This window comes from Gopherus flavomarginatus, chromosome 8 (genome assembly GCF_025201925.1).
Source record: "Gopherus flavomarginatus isolate rGopFla2 chromosome 8, rGopFla2.mat.asm, whole genome shotgun sequence".
In the NCBI taxonomy this organism is placed as follows: domain Eukaryota; kingdom Metazoa; phylum Chordata; order Testudines; family Testudinidae; genus Gopherus; species Gopherus flavomarginatus.
In genome coordinates this window covers 86,358,230-86,373,870 of record NC_066624.1, presented here as the reverse complement: position 1 = coordinate 86,373,870, position 15,641 = coordinate 86,358,230, and the positions used below count along the sequence as shown (strand labels likewise).

Sequence of the window (15,641 nt, the reverse complement as noted above, 5' to 3'; positions counted from 1 at the left end):
GAGCTTTTCGTGCACTGGGTTCCCCATCCCAGTGGCAGCAACGCTTGGAGTCCCCGTTGCGGGTGTGTCACTTAACCTTCATTAAAGCCAATTAATCCACCTGTGTGTGTGGGCCTCGTCCTTGCTGAGCAGCCAGGCACGCAACAGGAAGGAACCTTGACAAGGTTATTACAAGGAGAAGGGAGAAAAATTGTTGTTCTTAACCACGAAGGACAGGACAAGAAGCAATGGGCTTAGAATGCAGCAAGGGAGGTTTAGGTTGGACATTAGGAAAACTTCCTGTCGGGGTGGGTAAGCACTGGAATAAATTGCCTAGGGAGGCTGTGGAATCTCCATCATTGGGGATTTTTAGGAGCAGGTAGATAAACACCAGTCAGAGATGGTCTAGATAATACTCAGTCCTGCCAGGAGTGCAGGGGACCAGACTAGATGACCTCTTGAAGTCCCTTCCACTCCGTTTGTCTAACATAGGGCCCAATCCTGTATTTATTTGAAACCATGGGATGTTTGTCACTGACATCAGGAGAGCAGGAATGAACCCTAAGATTTGTTTCTTATACTCTGTGGTGCTATTGCTCATGGCTCAATTATGCTCTAGATCTGGGGTGGGCAAATTTTTTAGTCTGAGGGCCACATCTCGGTATGGAAATTAGTGACTTCTCTTCCCCACCCTCCACAAGATCAGATTACTATGATTCTCTTTCTGTAGGGCTTCCTCTCTGCTGTTCACAGGATATAACTCATATCAGATGCTGCAGCTCAAATTTACACGAGCAGTGGATTATCTCAAAATATTAGTCCTAAATTAATTTTTGCACTAGCCTCTTAAAAATCGTATCAGTTTTTAAACTTGTATATGAAGCTTTTAGTGGCTGCGGTCCTGGTTATTTTACTGAGTTATCATCATTCACACCACAGCATCCATTGCATCACACTGGTCTGAATAAGCAGTGTGCTTTAAATCTAACATTGAAACACAAGGAACTACAGCTTTCTGTATAATTCAGTCTCAGATTTTAAATTAAGGTTAAAGAAGTCTAATGCTTATTCTTGCTTTTAGGATTATTTCATATTGTGCCTTTGATGGACTTGAGAAGGAACAGTATGCACTCCCTCAGCAGAAGCAGAACAAAGATGGGCACATGGGTGATGCAGTCCCAATCCCTTCTGAGGTAGTATTAACACTACCATGGATGCTTTCTTCTGCAGTTCTGAGCATCAAGACTTTCACTGAATCCAGGTACTATGCTGAGGTTTCCTTTACCCTCTTCTTCCCCTCTCCTCCCTTCTTCATTGTGTCCTCTTGCCGCCACTCTGGTTGCACACCTGCCCAGGGACCAAGTGCATTCTGCCCTATACTCTGCAACATTTAGGGATGGTCTACACTACGGGGGAAAATCGATCTCAGATATGCAACTTCAGCTACGTGAATAACGTAGCTGAAGTCAAAGTATCTAAGATCGAATTACTCACCGTCCTCACGGCACGGGATCGATGTTCGCAGCTTCCCATGTCGACTCCGCAACTCTGTTGGGGTTGGTGGAGTTCCGGAATCAATATAAGCGCGTTCGGGATCGATATATCACGTCTAGATGAGACACGATATATCGATCCCCAAGGAATCGATTGCTACCCGCCGATACGGCAGGTAGTGAAGACGTAGCCTAAGTAACTTTATTAGTAGGACTCGAATAGATCCAGTGAGATCACTTCCCTTTCTCTTCAAATCAGTTACACACATACAAAATGGGAAATGACTGTTTAGGAAGGAGTACTGTAGAAAGGGATCTCGGGGTCATAGTGGATCACAAGCTAAATATGAGTCAACAGTGTAACGCTGTTGCAAAAAAAGCAAACATCATTCTGGAATGTATTAGCAGGAGTACTGTAAGACATGAGAAGAAATTCTTCTGCTCTACTCCACGCTGATTAGGCCTCAACTGGAGTATGGTGTCCAGTTCTGGGCACCACATTTCAGGAAAGATGTGGACAAATTGGAGAAAGTCCAGAGAAGAGCAACAAAAATGGTTAAAGGTCTAGAAAACATGGCCTATGAGGGAAGACTGAAAAAATTAGGTTCTCTTAGTCTGGAGAAGAGAAGACTGAGAGGAGACATCATAATAGTTTTCAAGTACCTAAACGGTTGTTACAAGGAGGAGGGAGAAAAATTATTTTTCTTAATCTCCGAGGATAGGACAAGAAGCAGTTGGCTTAAATTGCAGCAAGGGCAGTTTAGGTTGAACATTAGGAAAAAATTCTTAACTGTCAGGGTGGTTAAACACTGGAATAAATTGTCTAGGGAGGTTGTGGAATCTCCATCATTGGAGATTTTTAAGAGCAAGTTGGACAAACACCTGTCAGAGATGGTATAGATAATACTTAGTCCTGCCTTGAGTGCAGGGGACTGGACTAGATGACCTCTTGAGATCCCTTCCAGTTCTATGATTCGCCAGGTGGAGGACACTAAAAGCCAGCCTCTTCGTGGAGCCTGTACCTATTTAGTGATATACTCTGCATACATTCAGATTATGGAATGCTTGCACTCGGAAGACATGCTAGTTCATAGCTTTATGACCAACCCCTCTGCATTCTGTATTCAGTCTTCCATCATCAGGTGTGGCTGCTCCCAGATTACACTTTTGTAGAAGGTAAGGTGTCAGTCAAAAGTATTTTTCTTCAGGTCTAGTTGCAGGTGCACTCCTACAATTACCCATCTGCTAAGTTCATCATCAAGCTTGATGAAGAGTCTGCCTGAACTCATCTAGAAAGAACTATGTCTCTGCAGATATTCTGTCTCTTTATGAAAGTGGGTTGTCAGAGTCTGTTTGTGAACTCAGCTCCATAATTTCAGCCTTCATAACTTATAAAGATAACTTAATGCAGAGCTGTGTAGCAGCAACCTTTTTCCTGCCCAGCTAAATTCAGTTATAATAAGCATTCAGTGGTAGTATAGTGTAGGACAGAAATAAAAGGATACTAGATTCATGTCTGCATAGTTCCAGGATCTGTTTAAATGTATACTTTAATCAGTGCACATCTATTGCAGACATCCTTTAATATGTACCTCAGACAGGGACCAGTGCAATGAATATTTGAGTACAAGAAGCTTACTTATCACTAAAATAAACATGAAGGGCTTTATCATAAAAACAAAGTAACGTAGTACAATATAGCCACTCAGGCTATTTTTTTGACAACCACATTTTCTATAGGCCAGGATAGTATTTGAGCTCAATACCTTGCAAGATGGGGTCCATACTATATCCAAAAACACCCAGTGTGAGCTGTAGGACTTTGCTATATGGTAGACCATCATATTTTTCCTATATAAACAAGACTAACAGATGCATCCTGTCATGAGATGGCTGGCCCCTTTAAGGGGAGTCATGGCCCAATCTACCTATGATGGGCTTCTCTAAGGAGAATAAACCCACCTGTAAGCAATTAACTGCCTAGTTGGCTGGGGGGCAGCTTATTGAGTAATGAGCATCTGGACCTGAAAAGGCTACCGGGTCTCAGTTGAAGGGTGTGCTCCCACAGAAAGCAGGCTCCCAGGGAAAGGAGTGGATAGAGATGAGGGCTGCCTACTAAGCTTTCCCAATGCAGAGCTAGAAGCTCTGAATGAACACAGGCCCAAGAAGACGGCTGTGGAACCACTGGATCCTATTGGGATCCAGGAAGTGGGCTGGATACAAGGAAGGTAAATCTGCCTGGCTTATAGTACACAGGACCCAGGAGGAGGGCTGGAGAACTCATGGGATGCTTGTCATCATTCGCCCTGGAGCGAAATGAAGGGTTGGACTTGAGGGGCAAAAAGGAGGATCCTTTGTACTCTAGAAAAGTTAATAAATTGAATCCACCAAAGGACTTGTTCTCAGTATCTGGGTCAGAGTAAATGATTGCAAGTACCAACAGGGAGGTGAGGGGCTGTGTTCCTGCATGAACAGAAGGGAGTGTGCTTAAGGATGGTACCCCATCATACATCCTCTTTTAGTCCACTATTAAAGTATATCTGTGAAAATTATAAATCTATCTTTAAGCTAGTGTTGACAAAGTTATTTTCAACACAGCACACAAAATACATTGTAACAAGTTTGTTTTAGCTTATACTTTGTGTATTCAGAGATGCTGCTTCTTACCTTCAAGCCTTCAGTTGGCAGTCTGTAGCCAAACCTTGCAGGCAGATCATCAAATGTCTGAGTTCCATTTTCAAAGTTATACTAAACATAAATATAAAAGAAAATCAGATCTGTAACAAAAAAACTCATTCTTTAGGGCAAAAATGTACTATACATAGTGCCTCCTAGCACTATACCAATGAATCATAAACACTGCTGCTTCCGGTCCCTAGAGGTTTTCATCCACATATTACCCAACCCAATCTGATGTAGTATGTCAGGTGCAAGAGCTTTATTCCATGTAATAAACTCAAAGTTCTCTAGAGTCTTCCTTTATTGGAAATGATTTAACAACAAGAAAGTAAGATGAATTCCATGAAATGTTGGGAAAACCTCTCCTTCAATTCAAGCACTGTTAACCTAGTTGTGCAAAAATCTAGCTGTAGCCAAAGCGCACTTTGAGCAAAGGGAACAAAGAGTCCTGTGGCACCTTATAGACTAACAGATGTATTAGAGCATAAGTGTTCGTGGGTGTACATGCGTCTGACGAAGTGGGTATTCACCCACCAAAGCTTATGCTCCAATACATCTGTTAGTCTATAAGGTGCCACAGGACTCTTTGTTGCTTTTTACAGACCCAGACTAACACAGCTACCCCTCTGACACTTGAGCAAAGGATACATCTTGCTATGCCTCATGAACATGCTTCTGAACAGTGGATTTTCTTCACTTTGAAATGAACCAGCTTTTTAAAGTGTCTCTAGGGAGGGAATCCTTAACACCCTACAAAGATTTTAGTTCACAGGGAAGTGAGTAAAGATACTCAGTTTAAACAGTTACGTTCTAAAATGTTTTCTTTTTGTGGAAGCTGAGAGTCAACATATGCAACATTGCATAACAGCTCTAAAACTGCACAAGCCACACTTTCCTGTTCCCTGTGACTTTTTTTTGGCGATTGCCCTAGTGGATGGGTACCATACAAGTCTCTAATAATCTTGGCAGATTTTCAGTTTTCTGCATAAAACCCTAAACTTGTAAAAGTTCTTGATTGTAGAATGTATTATGGTCTGCTAGCTATCTACTTATTTTGACCATTAAATTAAATCAGTGGGGAGTTCTTTTAAAAGATCTATGGCATGAGATGGCCCTACATATTTTGGCTGGGACTTTCAGGAGATCTGAAGGGAGGTTAGGTGTCTTACTCACACTGAATTTCAAAGAGATATCAGCACCTAACTCTAACCCTAACCTTCTCTGAAAAAAGTATACCATTTATTTTTGAATACACTTGATGTAATTGGTAAAATATATAGGCATTATTAACTTTGCACTGATAATGTTTTAAAATGTATCGCATGATATGATGTATAAGTAGAAAAATCTGAAAGAAATTCCCATTCATTTGCATGTAAAAACATTTATTACACATACCGCTAAAATGTCTGCCTCCACAGGCAAAAGGTTTAGGAAAGCAAACAGCTGAACTGTCAGGATGGTGTAGATCTGAGTGGCAGACAACATTAACATTCCTATTGACAACAGCATTTTAAATTAAATATCTGTAAATAAAACAAAACAAAATAAATAATCATGGCATGTAGCAGATATTTTTTCCTAAAATATTTATGAGTCTCCTATTGATCAGAGCAAACTAACATCTGTTTAGATTAGCTAAAACATTGTCTTTCAAAGGAATATTTTAAGAGATTTTATGGTTATTCTGAATTGACAGGAACAATGAAAATACTTTACACAGACAATATGCAAGCTATCCAAGCAACTTACTGTTGGTATTAAGCAGTGGTCATGCATATAATACATATTCTTATAGGAACTCCTCACTTTACATTTTAGTTACGTTCCTGAAAAATGCGACTTTAAGCAAAACTATGTTAAGTGAATCCAATTTCCCCATAAGAATTAATGTAAATGGGGGTGGGGGGTAGGTTCCAGGGAAATTTTTTTCATCAGACAAAAGACTATATTTTTGATCACACATATACACAGTATAAGTTTTAAACAATCAATTTAATACTATACATAGCAATGATGATTGTGAAGCTTGGTTGAGGTGGTGAAGTCAGAGGGTGGAAGAGGGTGGGATATTTCCCAGGGATTGCCTTACTGCTAAATGATGAACTAACATTGGGCTGAGTCCTCAAGGGTTAAACACTTTGCTAATCTAGCCTCACACTCTACAAGGCAGCAGAAATGGAGGGAGGGAAGACAGCACGACAGAGAGAGACAGAGAGACACATCATGTGTGTGAGAGATGCGCATTGCCCCTTTAAGTATGCTGATCCCACTCTAAGTACACTGCCCTTTTAAGTAGATCAGCAAGTTGAGATAACAGCGGCTGCCAGCAAGCTCCCTCAGTCCTGAGTCCTGTTGTGTGTCCTCCCTGCTTTGTGGAGAAGGGATAAAGGAGTGGGGGGGGAGGAGGACACCCTGACATTAGCAACCCTTTTTCACCCTCCTCCTTGCGCAGCAAGCAGGAGGCTCTCGGCAAGGGCAGCTCTAGGCATTTTGCCGCCCCAAGCACGGCAGGCAGGCTGCCTCCGACGGCTTGCCTGTGGAGGGTCCGCTGGTCCTGCGGCTTCGGCGGACCTATGGGAGGTCCTCTGAAGCCGCAGGACCAGCGGACCCTCCACAGGCAAACCGCCAAAGAGCCTGCCTGCCGCCCTCGTGGCACCAGCAGAGCGCCCCCTGCAGCTTGCCGTCCCAAGCATGCACTAGGCATGCTGGGGCCTGGAGCCGCCCCCGGCTCCCGGAAGCAGCTCCAAGGCAGAGGGCAGGAGCAGCACATGGCAGTAGAGGGAGGGATAGCTGAGCTGTCCGGCAATTGATAGCCTGTTGGAGGCTGCCGCACAGGGAACTTAGGGGAGCTGATGGGGGGCTGCCAGCCCACCCTGGTTCGAAGCCCCCCCCCCAGCTAGCTCCAATGGGCTGCTCTTTTTGTAAGCGCTGGATAAAGCAAGTGACTGCCAAACAAAGTTATAAGGAAGCATTGCACTACTCTAAATGAGCATGTTCTCTAACTGATCAGCAATGAAACAACGTTAACAAGGACGGCTTTAAGTGAGGAGTTACTGTATTTTAAAAGGAAATCAAACACTCCCGTCAAGTGATTCCAAAGGAGATCAATTCAGCTTTTGTTCTTAACTTTCCAGCTAAAATATAATTTACAAAGCAATCAATATAAAGAATTTCAGAACTGTCGTATTTTGAAAACAGTGATTTGTCTTCAAACAAATTAGATATTGTAACAACTTAAAAGATTTAACCTTTTCAGGAAGAACTTTTCCTCAAAAATCCATCAAGTCAGTTTTAAAGTCTCAGACATTAAATGTCTGACACTCATTTTTGTCAATCAGTATTAATTTAAACAATTTGTAGAAAGATATTAAAAGGTGGCCTCATATTACTACCTTTCTGAGTTGACTTTTAGGCTTCCAAAGTCACTAGCTATTAACTGGTTTTAAATATACTGATTGAGAAGGTAAAATAAATTCATGATTCCTATTTAGGCCTGGTCCACATGCAGATTTTGTACCAGTGTAAATATTTTAGCTACAAGGTGTGGCTTTTTTCTTTTTTAACTGAAATAATTATACTGATACAAGCCCTCGTGTGGCTGCAGTTACATAGGTATGAAAGTGCCATCCGTGAAGCTTATTCCCCTTCCTGTATAGAAATACCTATACTCGTGTAAAGCACCTTTGTACTGGTGCAACAGTGTCAACGCAAAGAGTGTTGTACTGCTGTAACTATACCCGTATAATTAAAGAGGTACAACTTTTGTGTGTATATATGCCCACAGTTTTCTATAGCCCCTATCATTATAGCATTTAACCACTGCATAATATTTCATACAATACTTCACAGATTTCACTGTCAGCAGCTATTCTTTGAATTAATGGGCTGAGTGCCACATTATTAAGCTAATATCTAAACAATAAGCAATTACAAACAACTCAAAATCCACACATTGATTTGTAATTATCTTTTTGCAGGTACCAGTTACTGTTGGTCTACAGACAGAAGTGAATACCAAAGTGTTGATTTATTTAGGCAGCACAGAAATAACTGGTGTGGGGAATCCCTGCCATTGGAGGCTTTTAAGAACAGGTTTAGCAAACAGGTGTTGAGGCAGGATTAAGTATACCTAAAAAATCCCCAACTTGAGGAGAGAGGGGATGGACTAGATGACCCACTGGGATCTTTTCCAGTCCTACATTTCAATATAGCACTTTTCATCAGTAGATTTTAAAGTGTTTTACAAAGGAAGTCAATATTGTCCCCAATTTACACATTTGGAAACTGAGCCACTGAGAAAGTGGCTTGCCCAAGTGGTCGAACAGGGTTTCTCAAACAAGGGTCACTGCTTCTGTAGGGAAAGCCCCTGGCGGGCCGGGCCTGTGCGTCTACCTGCCCTGTCAGCAGGTCTGGCCGATCGCAGCTCCCACTGGCAGTGGATCGCTGCTCCGGGCCAATGGGAGCTGCTGTAAGTGGCGCAGGCCAAGGGACGTACTGGCCGCTGCTTCCAGCAACTCCCATTGGCCCAGAGCAGCGATCCGCAGCCAGTGGGAGCCACGATCAGCTGGACCTGCTGACGGGGCAGGTAAACACACCGGCCTGGCCTGCCAGAGCCGTTCCCTACAGAAGCGGCACCCCTGTTTGAGAAACCCTGTGGTAGAGCCAGGTCTCCCGAGTCATTGTACAGTTCTTTGGCCACTAGGGCACACATTCCAGTGGCTAGAGCACATAACTGAAAGTCAGGGGATCTTGCTTCTCTTCCCAACTCAAACACTGAGTTGTGAAGTGACCTGAGACTTATTTTTGCCATTTGTAAAATGGGGATAATGATAGCCACCTTTGTAAGGCACTTCAAGATCTATGGATAAAAGACGCTACTATGTTTCTTTTGCTCAGCACCAACATATTAGCACAAAGCTCGCTTTAGGTAACAAAGACCTTAAAGTCCATGGTAGGAGTTTTAAAAGTGACTAGTGATTTTTTTGTTGGGTGCCCAACTTGACACATTACATGAACTTGATTTTCAGAATGTGCTGGGCAGCTGTCTTATAAAAATCTGATCTCCTTAAGGTGTCAAGTTGTGCACCCAAAACCTCTAATCACTCCTGAAATCTTTGTCTGCACACGCTGTAAGCTCTGTGGACCAGGTACTGTCTTTATGTGTTTGTACAATGGTGCCTTGATCCATGACTGAGCCCATGGGTGCCACTATAATACAAATAAGTAATAGGGCATAATTATTCATATTGCTGTGCTAACCTGTGCAGCCCTAGTGTCTTCAGGTTTGCCCAGGTGTAACTGATTGGACCTATTACTTGTAACACTGAGCTAGAGCCTCAGCTGGCGTAAACATGCAGATCATTGTCTTTAATGGAGCTACACCAATTTACACAAGCTATGAATCTGGTTCTTCCAAAACAATTCTGTTGATGTGCAAGAAGGAATTGATCTCAGCTCCCTCTTCCATAGTTGTGTTGATTTTACGTTAAAAACCAGTAAAACCATATTTAAACCACCCAAATCAACAAGTTTATCTTTGAATAACCAGAGGGAGCAAGTCTTCTCTGCTGAATCACTTTTCAAACAGGAACTGCCCTTTAAAATTCCTGATTCATTGTTTTGGGGGGCTTTTTTGTTTTGCTTTGCTAGGCAATCATTTTTAGGAATTCCTTCTTAGAAATGTTCAGAATACAACCTAGAGGCCTGCAAGCCTCAAGTGAATAATAGTCCTTACTTGCATAAATAGTCACACTCAGGTAATCACACTTTCCCCCTGCCTCCATAAATCCAATGGAGCTTTGAAAAGAATAACTAACCCACCTGTTTCAAACCTGTTATGAGATTTATGGCTTTCATAAACTCATCTAACAGATCTTTAATAACTGTAAATAATAGCGATGGAAAATTTTATGTACTTGCATAGTATGTATGATCAGTTCTGGTTAAATATTTATTTATTTTTAAATGGAACTAACATGACATTTGCCAAACATCTCTCTAGTCACTCTTTTTGTTACTTTCCTTTCTCTCAGCCTCTGTCTGACTTACCTGTTTAGACTGTAAACTCTTCAGGGCAAACACAATTTTTTACTAAGTGCTGGTACAGTACCTAATACAATGTGGTCCCAATGTGAGTTGGGGCCTCAAGTTGCTACTGTTATACAAATACTGAATAACTGCATACATAAAAAGAATTATTTAGGTTGTAAAGTCAGGAAATGCTAAATTTATGTTGCCCATGAAACATTAAGTCTGTTTCCCTATGCACTTAATAGGCAGTATCTTAGGGGGTGGGGGAGGGAACCTGTATGTAATTAAAAACTACCATAATGCATACACATAATGAGGACAAATTAAAAGTGGACAGGTAACCATAAATCTAACATTTCCTAACTTCTGAATGCTTGACTTTTAACATTTAATGTAATTTGAGGTTTGTTAATTTTTAAAAGGAAGAACAAATTTCATTATATGCAACTATAACACTCCCCAATCATGTATCAACACCAGGGTTTGAACAGTGAACCTTCAGTACTGCAGCATAGCCTACCACTTGAGCTACAGAAGTCTGTTCTCCCTGCAAGAGGTGAGATGAGGAATGGGCCAAAGGTTGGATCCAAGGGATGACTGGGGACAGGGCCGGCTCCAGGCACCAGCATTCCAAGCAGGTGCTTGGGGCGGCAATCTGCAATGGGCGGCAGTCTGTGTGGTTTTGCCCCCAAGCAGCATGCCGAATTGCCGCCGTGGATGGCGGGGGAAGTCCATGTGCCGTTAGGGTGGCACGCGCGTTTCTGCAGCGGTGGCAATTCAGTGGCAGCTTCTATGTTCAGCTGTCCACAGCGGCGCAGCTTCTGTCTTCCGGCTGAAGTTGGAACCGTATTCAACCTGATAGGAATCATCAGGGGTGGCTCTAGGTATTTTGCAACCCCAAGCACAGCAGGCAGGCTGCCTTTGGCGGCTTGCCTGCGGGAGGTCCCCGGTCCCGCAGATTCAGCAGCGCACCTGCGGGAGGTCTGCCAAAGCCGCAGGACCAGTGGACCCTCCACAGGCATGCCGCCGAAGGCAACCTGCCTGCCGCCCTCCCGGCTATTGGCAGAGCGCCTCCCGTGGCTTGCTGCCCCAGGCACGCACTTAGTGTGCTGGTGCCTGGAGCCGCCCCTGGGAATCACCTGCAGGGTTCTAGATTCAAAGCACAGATCTCTACCACTTTAAAAAGGAGCAACTGTTAGCAACAGTATAGTATGATCCAGTATTCCAACTGCAAGAGGGAAATACAACACACAGTTTGCAAGTGACTTATATAATTATTTGCTAGATATCTGAGAAACTTTGAGACTGAGGATACCTGGGTTCTATTTCTAGCTCTGGAGTGGACTGTGGGCTAGTAGCTGTAGACACAGCACAGTTAAGCACACAGATTGAATGCTTTCTGTCTAAAGAACAGTGTGACTGAGTGAATAATACCTATGTCTCCCATACTAGAGATAGGGTTCTGTTCTCAACTCTGCCAGAAGCGACCATCTGTAACGTCTCAGTTACCCCAACTATAGAATGGGAAGATTACTACTTGGCTGTTCCTTGATTTAGGAGTGTGAAACTTTAATGAAGACTATAAAGTACACATAATTAACACCATCAGTCAGCAGAAGGCATCCTCCTGGGCTCCCATCCCAGGGGACCTTCCCTGAGATCAGAGGTGAGGACATTGTTGCTACAGTGCCTATATCCTGTCCGAAGCTCTAGCCCTGTGCCTGGCAAGCTGGAAGCTGAGTGGGTCCTGGGACTATGATCAGTGCTGTTGACATGTAGGAATTCCCTAGAGCTAGAGAAAGCTCAATGCAGGCTGCACATAGAAACTTGGGCTGAGAATTTCTCTCACTGGACCAACTTCTGTTGGTGAGAAAGACAAGCTCTTGAGCTACACAGAGCTCTTCTTCAGGATATATTTGATAAAGAGTAAAAAGCACCTCTCTGCCCCCAAGCAACCCCCGTCCAATGCAAAGTCCTGCTCCACTGCATGGAGATACAACCATTTCTTTTTACAAATTTAGCATTAGAGAAACATAGGTTGTTTTACCAATCTTATTCTCAGAAATGGCTAAAGCACTTTTGCAGTAACCTTCTTTAAAAAAAAAAAAATCAATCTGAGGCACAGATCTTGTATCACTTTTTTTTTTTTTTAATTTGAACAGTGAGTTTGGCAAAGATACAAAGCTACTGAAAATTGAGTCTTATAGGGGAAAATGTTAAACTAACTCCAGATGTTGCGGTCAGTGCTCCCTATAAATGAAGAAACTTTATGGTGGGATAGAAAACAAAGTGAAATTAGGCGAACAGCTTGCCACTATGGGGAATAGAACCTCTGACCCATCACCCTTCACCAAACATAGAATACTGCAGCATTTACAGACGGCATAATTGTATATTGGCTGTTCCCTGTTGTCAGGGAATATTCATATAAATCAGTGACCACAGAACACTGGTGCTCCACAGAGAGCATACTGTGGCTTACAGAGAGCTATCTGAGTTTCTTATTCAAACCTACTAAGTTACAATTTTAAATATCTTCCTAATATTAATTTTCCATGTAAGCAATTGCTGTAGATGCAACAGGGAACTTATGTGGTTGAAGACAGGAGGGAAAGTCTGCACAGGCACTAATGGCAGGGGAGATGGTGCTGAATAATTGTCTGTGGAGAGGAGAGGTTGGTCCATGAGACTATCTGTTAAAAAGTGTGGACCACAGAATAAGAAGTCCCCATCCAAATGATAGTCCTTGCCCTATTACCTCAGATTGCCACTGGAGAAAGGATAAAGATACTTACATGTACACACATCATGTGAAATCGTCAAGTGAACTGGTTAATATCTGACCAAATTCATCCCTGATGTAATTCAACTGAAGAAACCTTATGCCAGGCTTGAATCTATCCCATTGCCTATAGTTTTGTAATTCAGTTTGCATTTTGGTAAACTCTGCTGCTAGTCATCATTAGCAAAGAAAAACACTTAGAAACATTCATATCCAGATCACTCATTTCATTTACATTATAATTGCTCTTAAAAAGCTTCGGGTGGTGCAGGGGAGGTTTGTTAATTTCACAATTTCATGATTAGAGAACAAATCCACCTTAGTTGCTTAATGTTAATAATATTCTGTAGATACTACCCCCAGCATTTTAGTTCATTGATTCTCATCAGACCACACGAGATCTGAATCTGCATCATCCCAGGATGGCCTTACCTCTGGTGCTGGGCAAGCAGGGGTAGCTGCTGTGCAGGGAGTGAAAACTAAAAAGCACCAGGGGCATCACCTGTGAATAGCTATGAAGAACAGCAGATAGCACTGAATTCTCACTATCGCAGGATTTTGTCAACTAAAGTATGGATTGCGCTAGACAGTAAACAGAGTCTATACATTCCAATCATTTTTGTATCTCTTTATTAATAGTTTTGGTGGCACTAGGCTGCACTTTCCAGCCAGTACCTACCTGCTCCCGAGTCCCCCTTACACAGCAGACAAATGTCGCCAGGGAGAGCACAGATAATCACTACATCATAAATATGGTCAGCAACCCCGGCCAGGCAGCTCTGGAGAAAACCACATACAAGAAATACAAGAAGTGAAACCCCAGCCCGGGCTGTAGCTGTAATCGGTGGTGCGTTGTCAGCATTTTATTCTTCTCACTCGTTCTTCTCTCTTCTGCTTACCCTGAGCTCGCTGCAGGCTGGGGGAGGGAAGGGAAATGCCAGACTCAGCTGAAGTGAAAGTTAGCAACAGCTCCAGCGTTTGTGCTGCCAGCGACTTTGCTTCTGGGGAGACCCAGCTCTTAGCTCGGCCTCGATGCGCAAAAACCAGCTCGGAGTCTTGGCCCCCCCACCCAGTGCAGCTCGGCTCGCCGAGGGCAACTGATCCATTAGCCCCCCACAAGCCCGGGGGCAAGTGGGGGCGGCAGCGTGACAGCAGCGACCCAGGCAGAGCTGGCCCGGGGGGGGGAGGGCAAGCAGAGCCCTCCCCCCTCCCTCCGCCCCGACCGCAGCAAAGGCAGCTCTTACCTGGGGCCGAGGGCAGCGACCAGACTACAGCGACTCCATGACAAATGGGTTTGTCCAGTCAGCTGAGAGACGCGGGGCCAGAGCGCGGCGGAAATCCCGCCCCGGGCGCCTGCATAGGCGGAGAGGCCAGCCCGGGTGCTGGGAATGGCTCGCTCGGCTCGTCACTCACCGGCTGCTCCGCCCCCGGAGGGCAGCTAGTTGATGCTGGGGCCTGGCGAGGAGAGGCAGGAGCTGCGGGCGCGGGGTGGCGAGAGGGGGGAGTCGCTGGCGGAGGGAGAATGGCTGAAGAGAGCGACTGGGGTGGCGGGAGCTGGGAGGGACCCACCTGACGGCCGTTTGTTTCGTTGGGCTGGTGGCAGTGACGTCACTGTGTGCCGAGGGACCCTGCCCCACGTCGTGTGTGCACAGCCCTCTCCGCTGGTTTGGACGAGAACTCTGCCCGCCTGCGCGTGGGGTCCGGGCTCCCAGGCCCATGGCTGGGCAGGTCCCGCCTCCTGAGTGGGCGGCCAGTGGACATGCGTGGCACGCTGCGCAAAACGCACCTAGCTCGGAGAGCGGGGGCCTTGGCAGTGCCGGGGGAGCACAGCATGGCTGGGAGGGCAAGGGTTTGACCCCCCCTCCCCACCTTGAAAGTGCCCCCTTTAAAAGGACAACAGTAGAAAGAGTTCCTGGAGGCTAGGCTGAGCTCGTTTAACGTGGTCCGTTTCGGTCTGGGGTGAGTTCTCTTGTTTCCTCGAGATTTCATCCGTGCTGCTGCCTTACAGTGAATTAGTGGTGCTCGTTATCTCTACATATTCCTACCACTAACTTTAAGCTGCTGCCAGCCGTAAGTTGTTCCTAATTAGATTTCAGAGGTACCTACCACACAAGAGATTTTCCCAGTGAGATACATTTCTACTGAGGAGGAGAACTGTAGAAGAGACCAGTAATATATAATCAGCCTTATTACAAAAGAGGTGGTACCCTTGTGATAGAGCACCTTTTTTCGTTTGCAGATGTCTACAAATTTTCACATGGAGGTGTGGACCCCTTTGGAAATCTTAGCTACAGGTTGCACACCCCCAGTGGTTCATGGGCCACATGGTAACCCATCGTTCTATGGTAACAGCAACCTTTTGTGGACCACTTAGTCATTGTCTGTGGAGCCAGACCACAGTTTGAAAACCCCTGGAATAAATTAATAAACATTTAGAATGAAAGGTACTCATGCTTGATAATGAGTTAGGTATAAGGTATGCTTTCAAAGATGATTATGCATTATAAATATTTTGAGACAAATTCAGAGAGAGGTTGTAACCTACACACACCCATGACAGCAGGAAAGACAAATGAAAGATAAAATAGGATGAAGAGATTTACTTTATCCTACACCCTCCTGCTAATTGCTATGCCAGGGATGACTCCTCTTTCTCCTGGTAATGCTCCATTGGC

General features: G+C 44.2%; 1 protein-coding gene across 2 annotated transcripts in view; it reads right to left on the bottom strand.

Annotated features, from left to right (window-relative positions):
- Nucleotides 1-14,524, bottom strand: part of RNF13 (ring finger protein 13) — a 91,577-nt gene extending 77,053 nt beyond the window's left edge. The window contains exons 1-3 of one of the 2 annotated variants that reach the window (XM_050966066.1): nt 14,213-14,524; nt 5,550-5,680; nt 4,140-4,220 (exon numbers count right to left, since the gene is read on the bottom strand). In XM_050966066.1, coding sequence (XP_050822023.1) covers nt 4,140-4,220; nt 5,550-5,663 — 195 coding nt within the window. In that variant the 5' untranslated portion in view covers nt 5,664-5,680; nt 14,213-14,524. Of the gene's footprint in view, nt 1-4,139; nt 4,221-5,549; nt 5,681-13,645; nt 13,996-14,212 lie in introns of those variants that run through there. The other variant, XM_050966065.1, reaches the window with a different exon arrangement.
- Nucleotides 14,525-15,641: the final 1,117 nt, after the last annotated feature.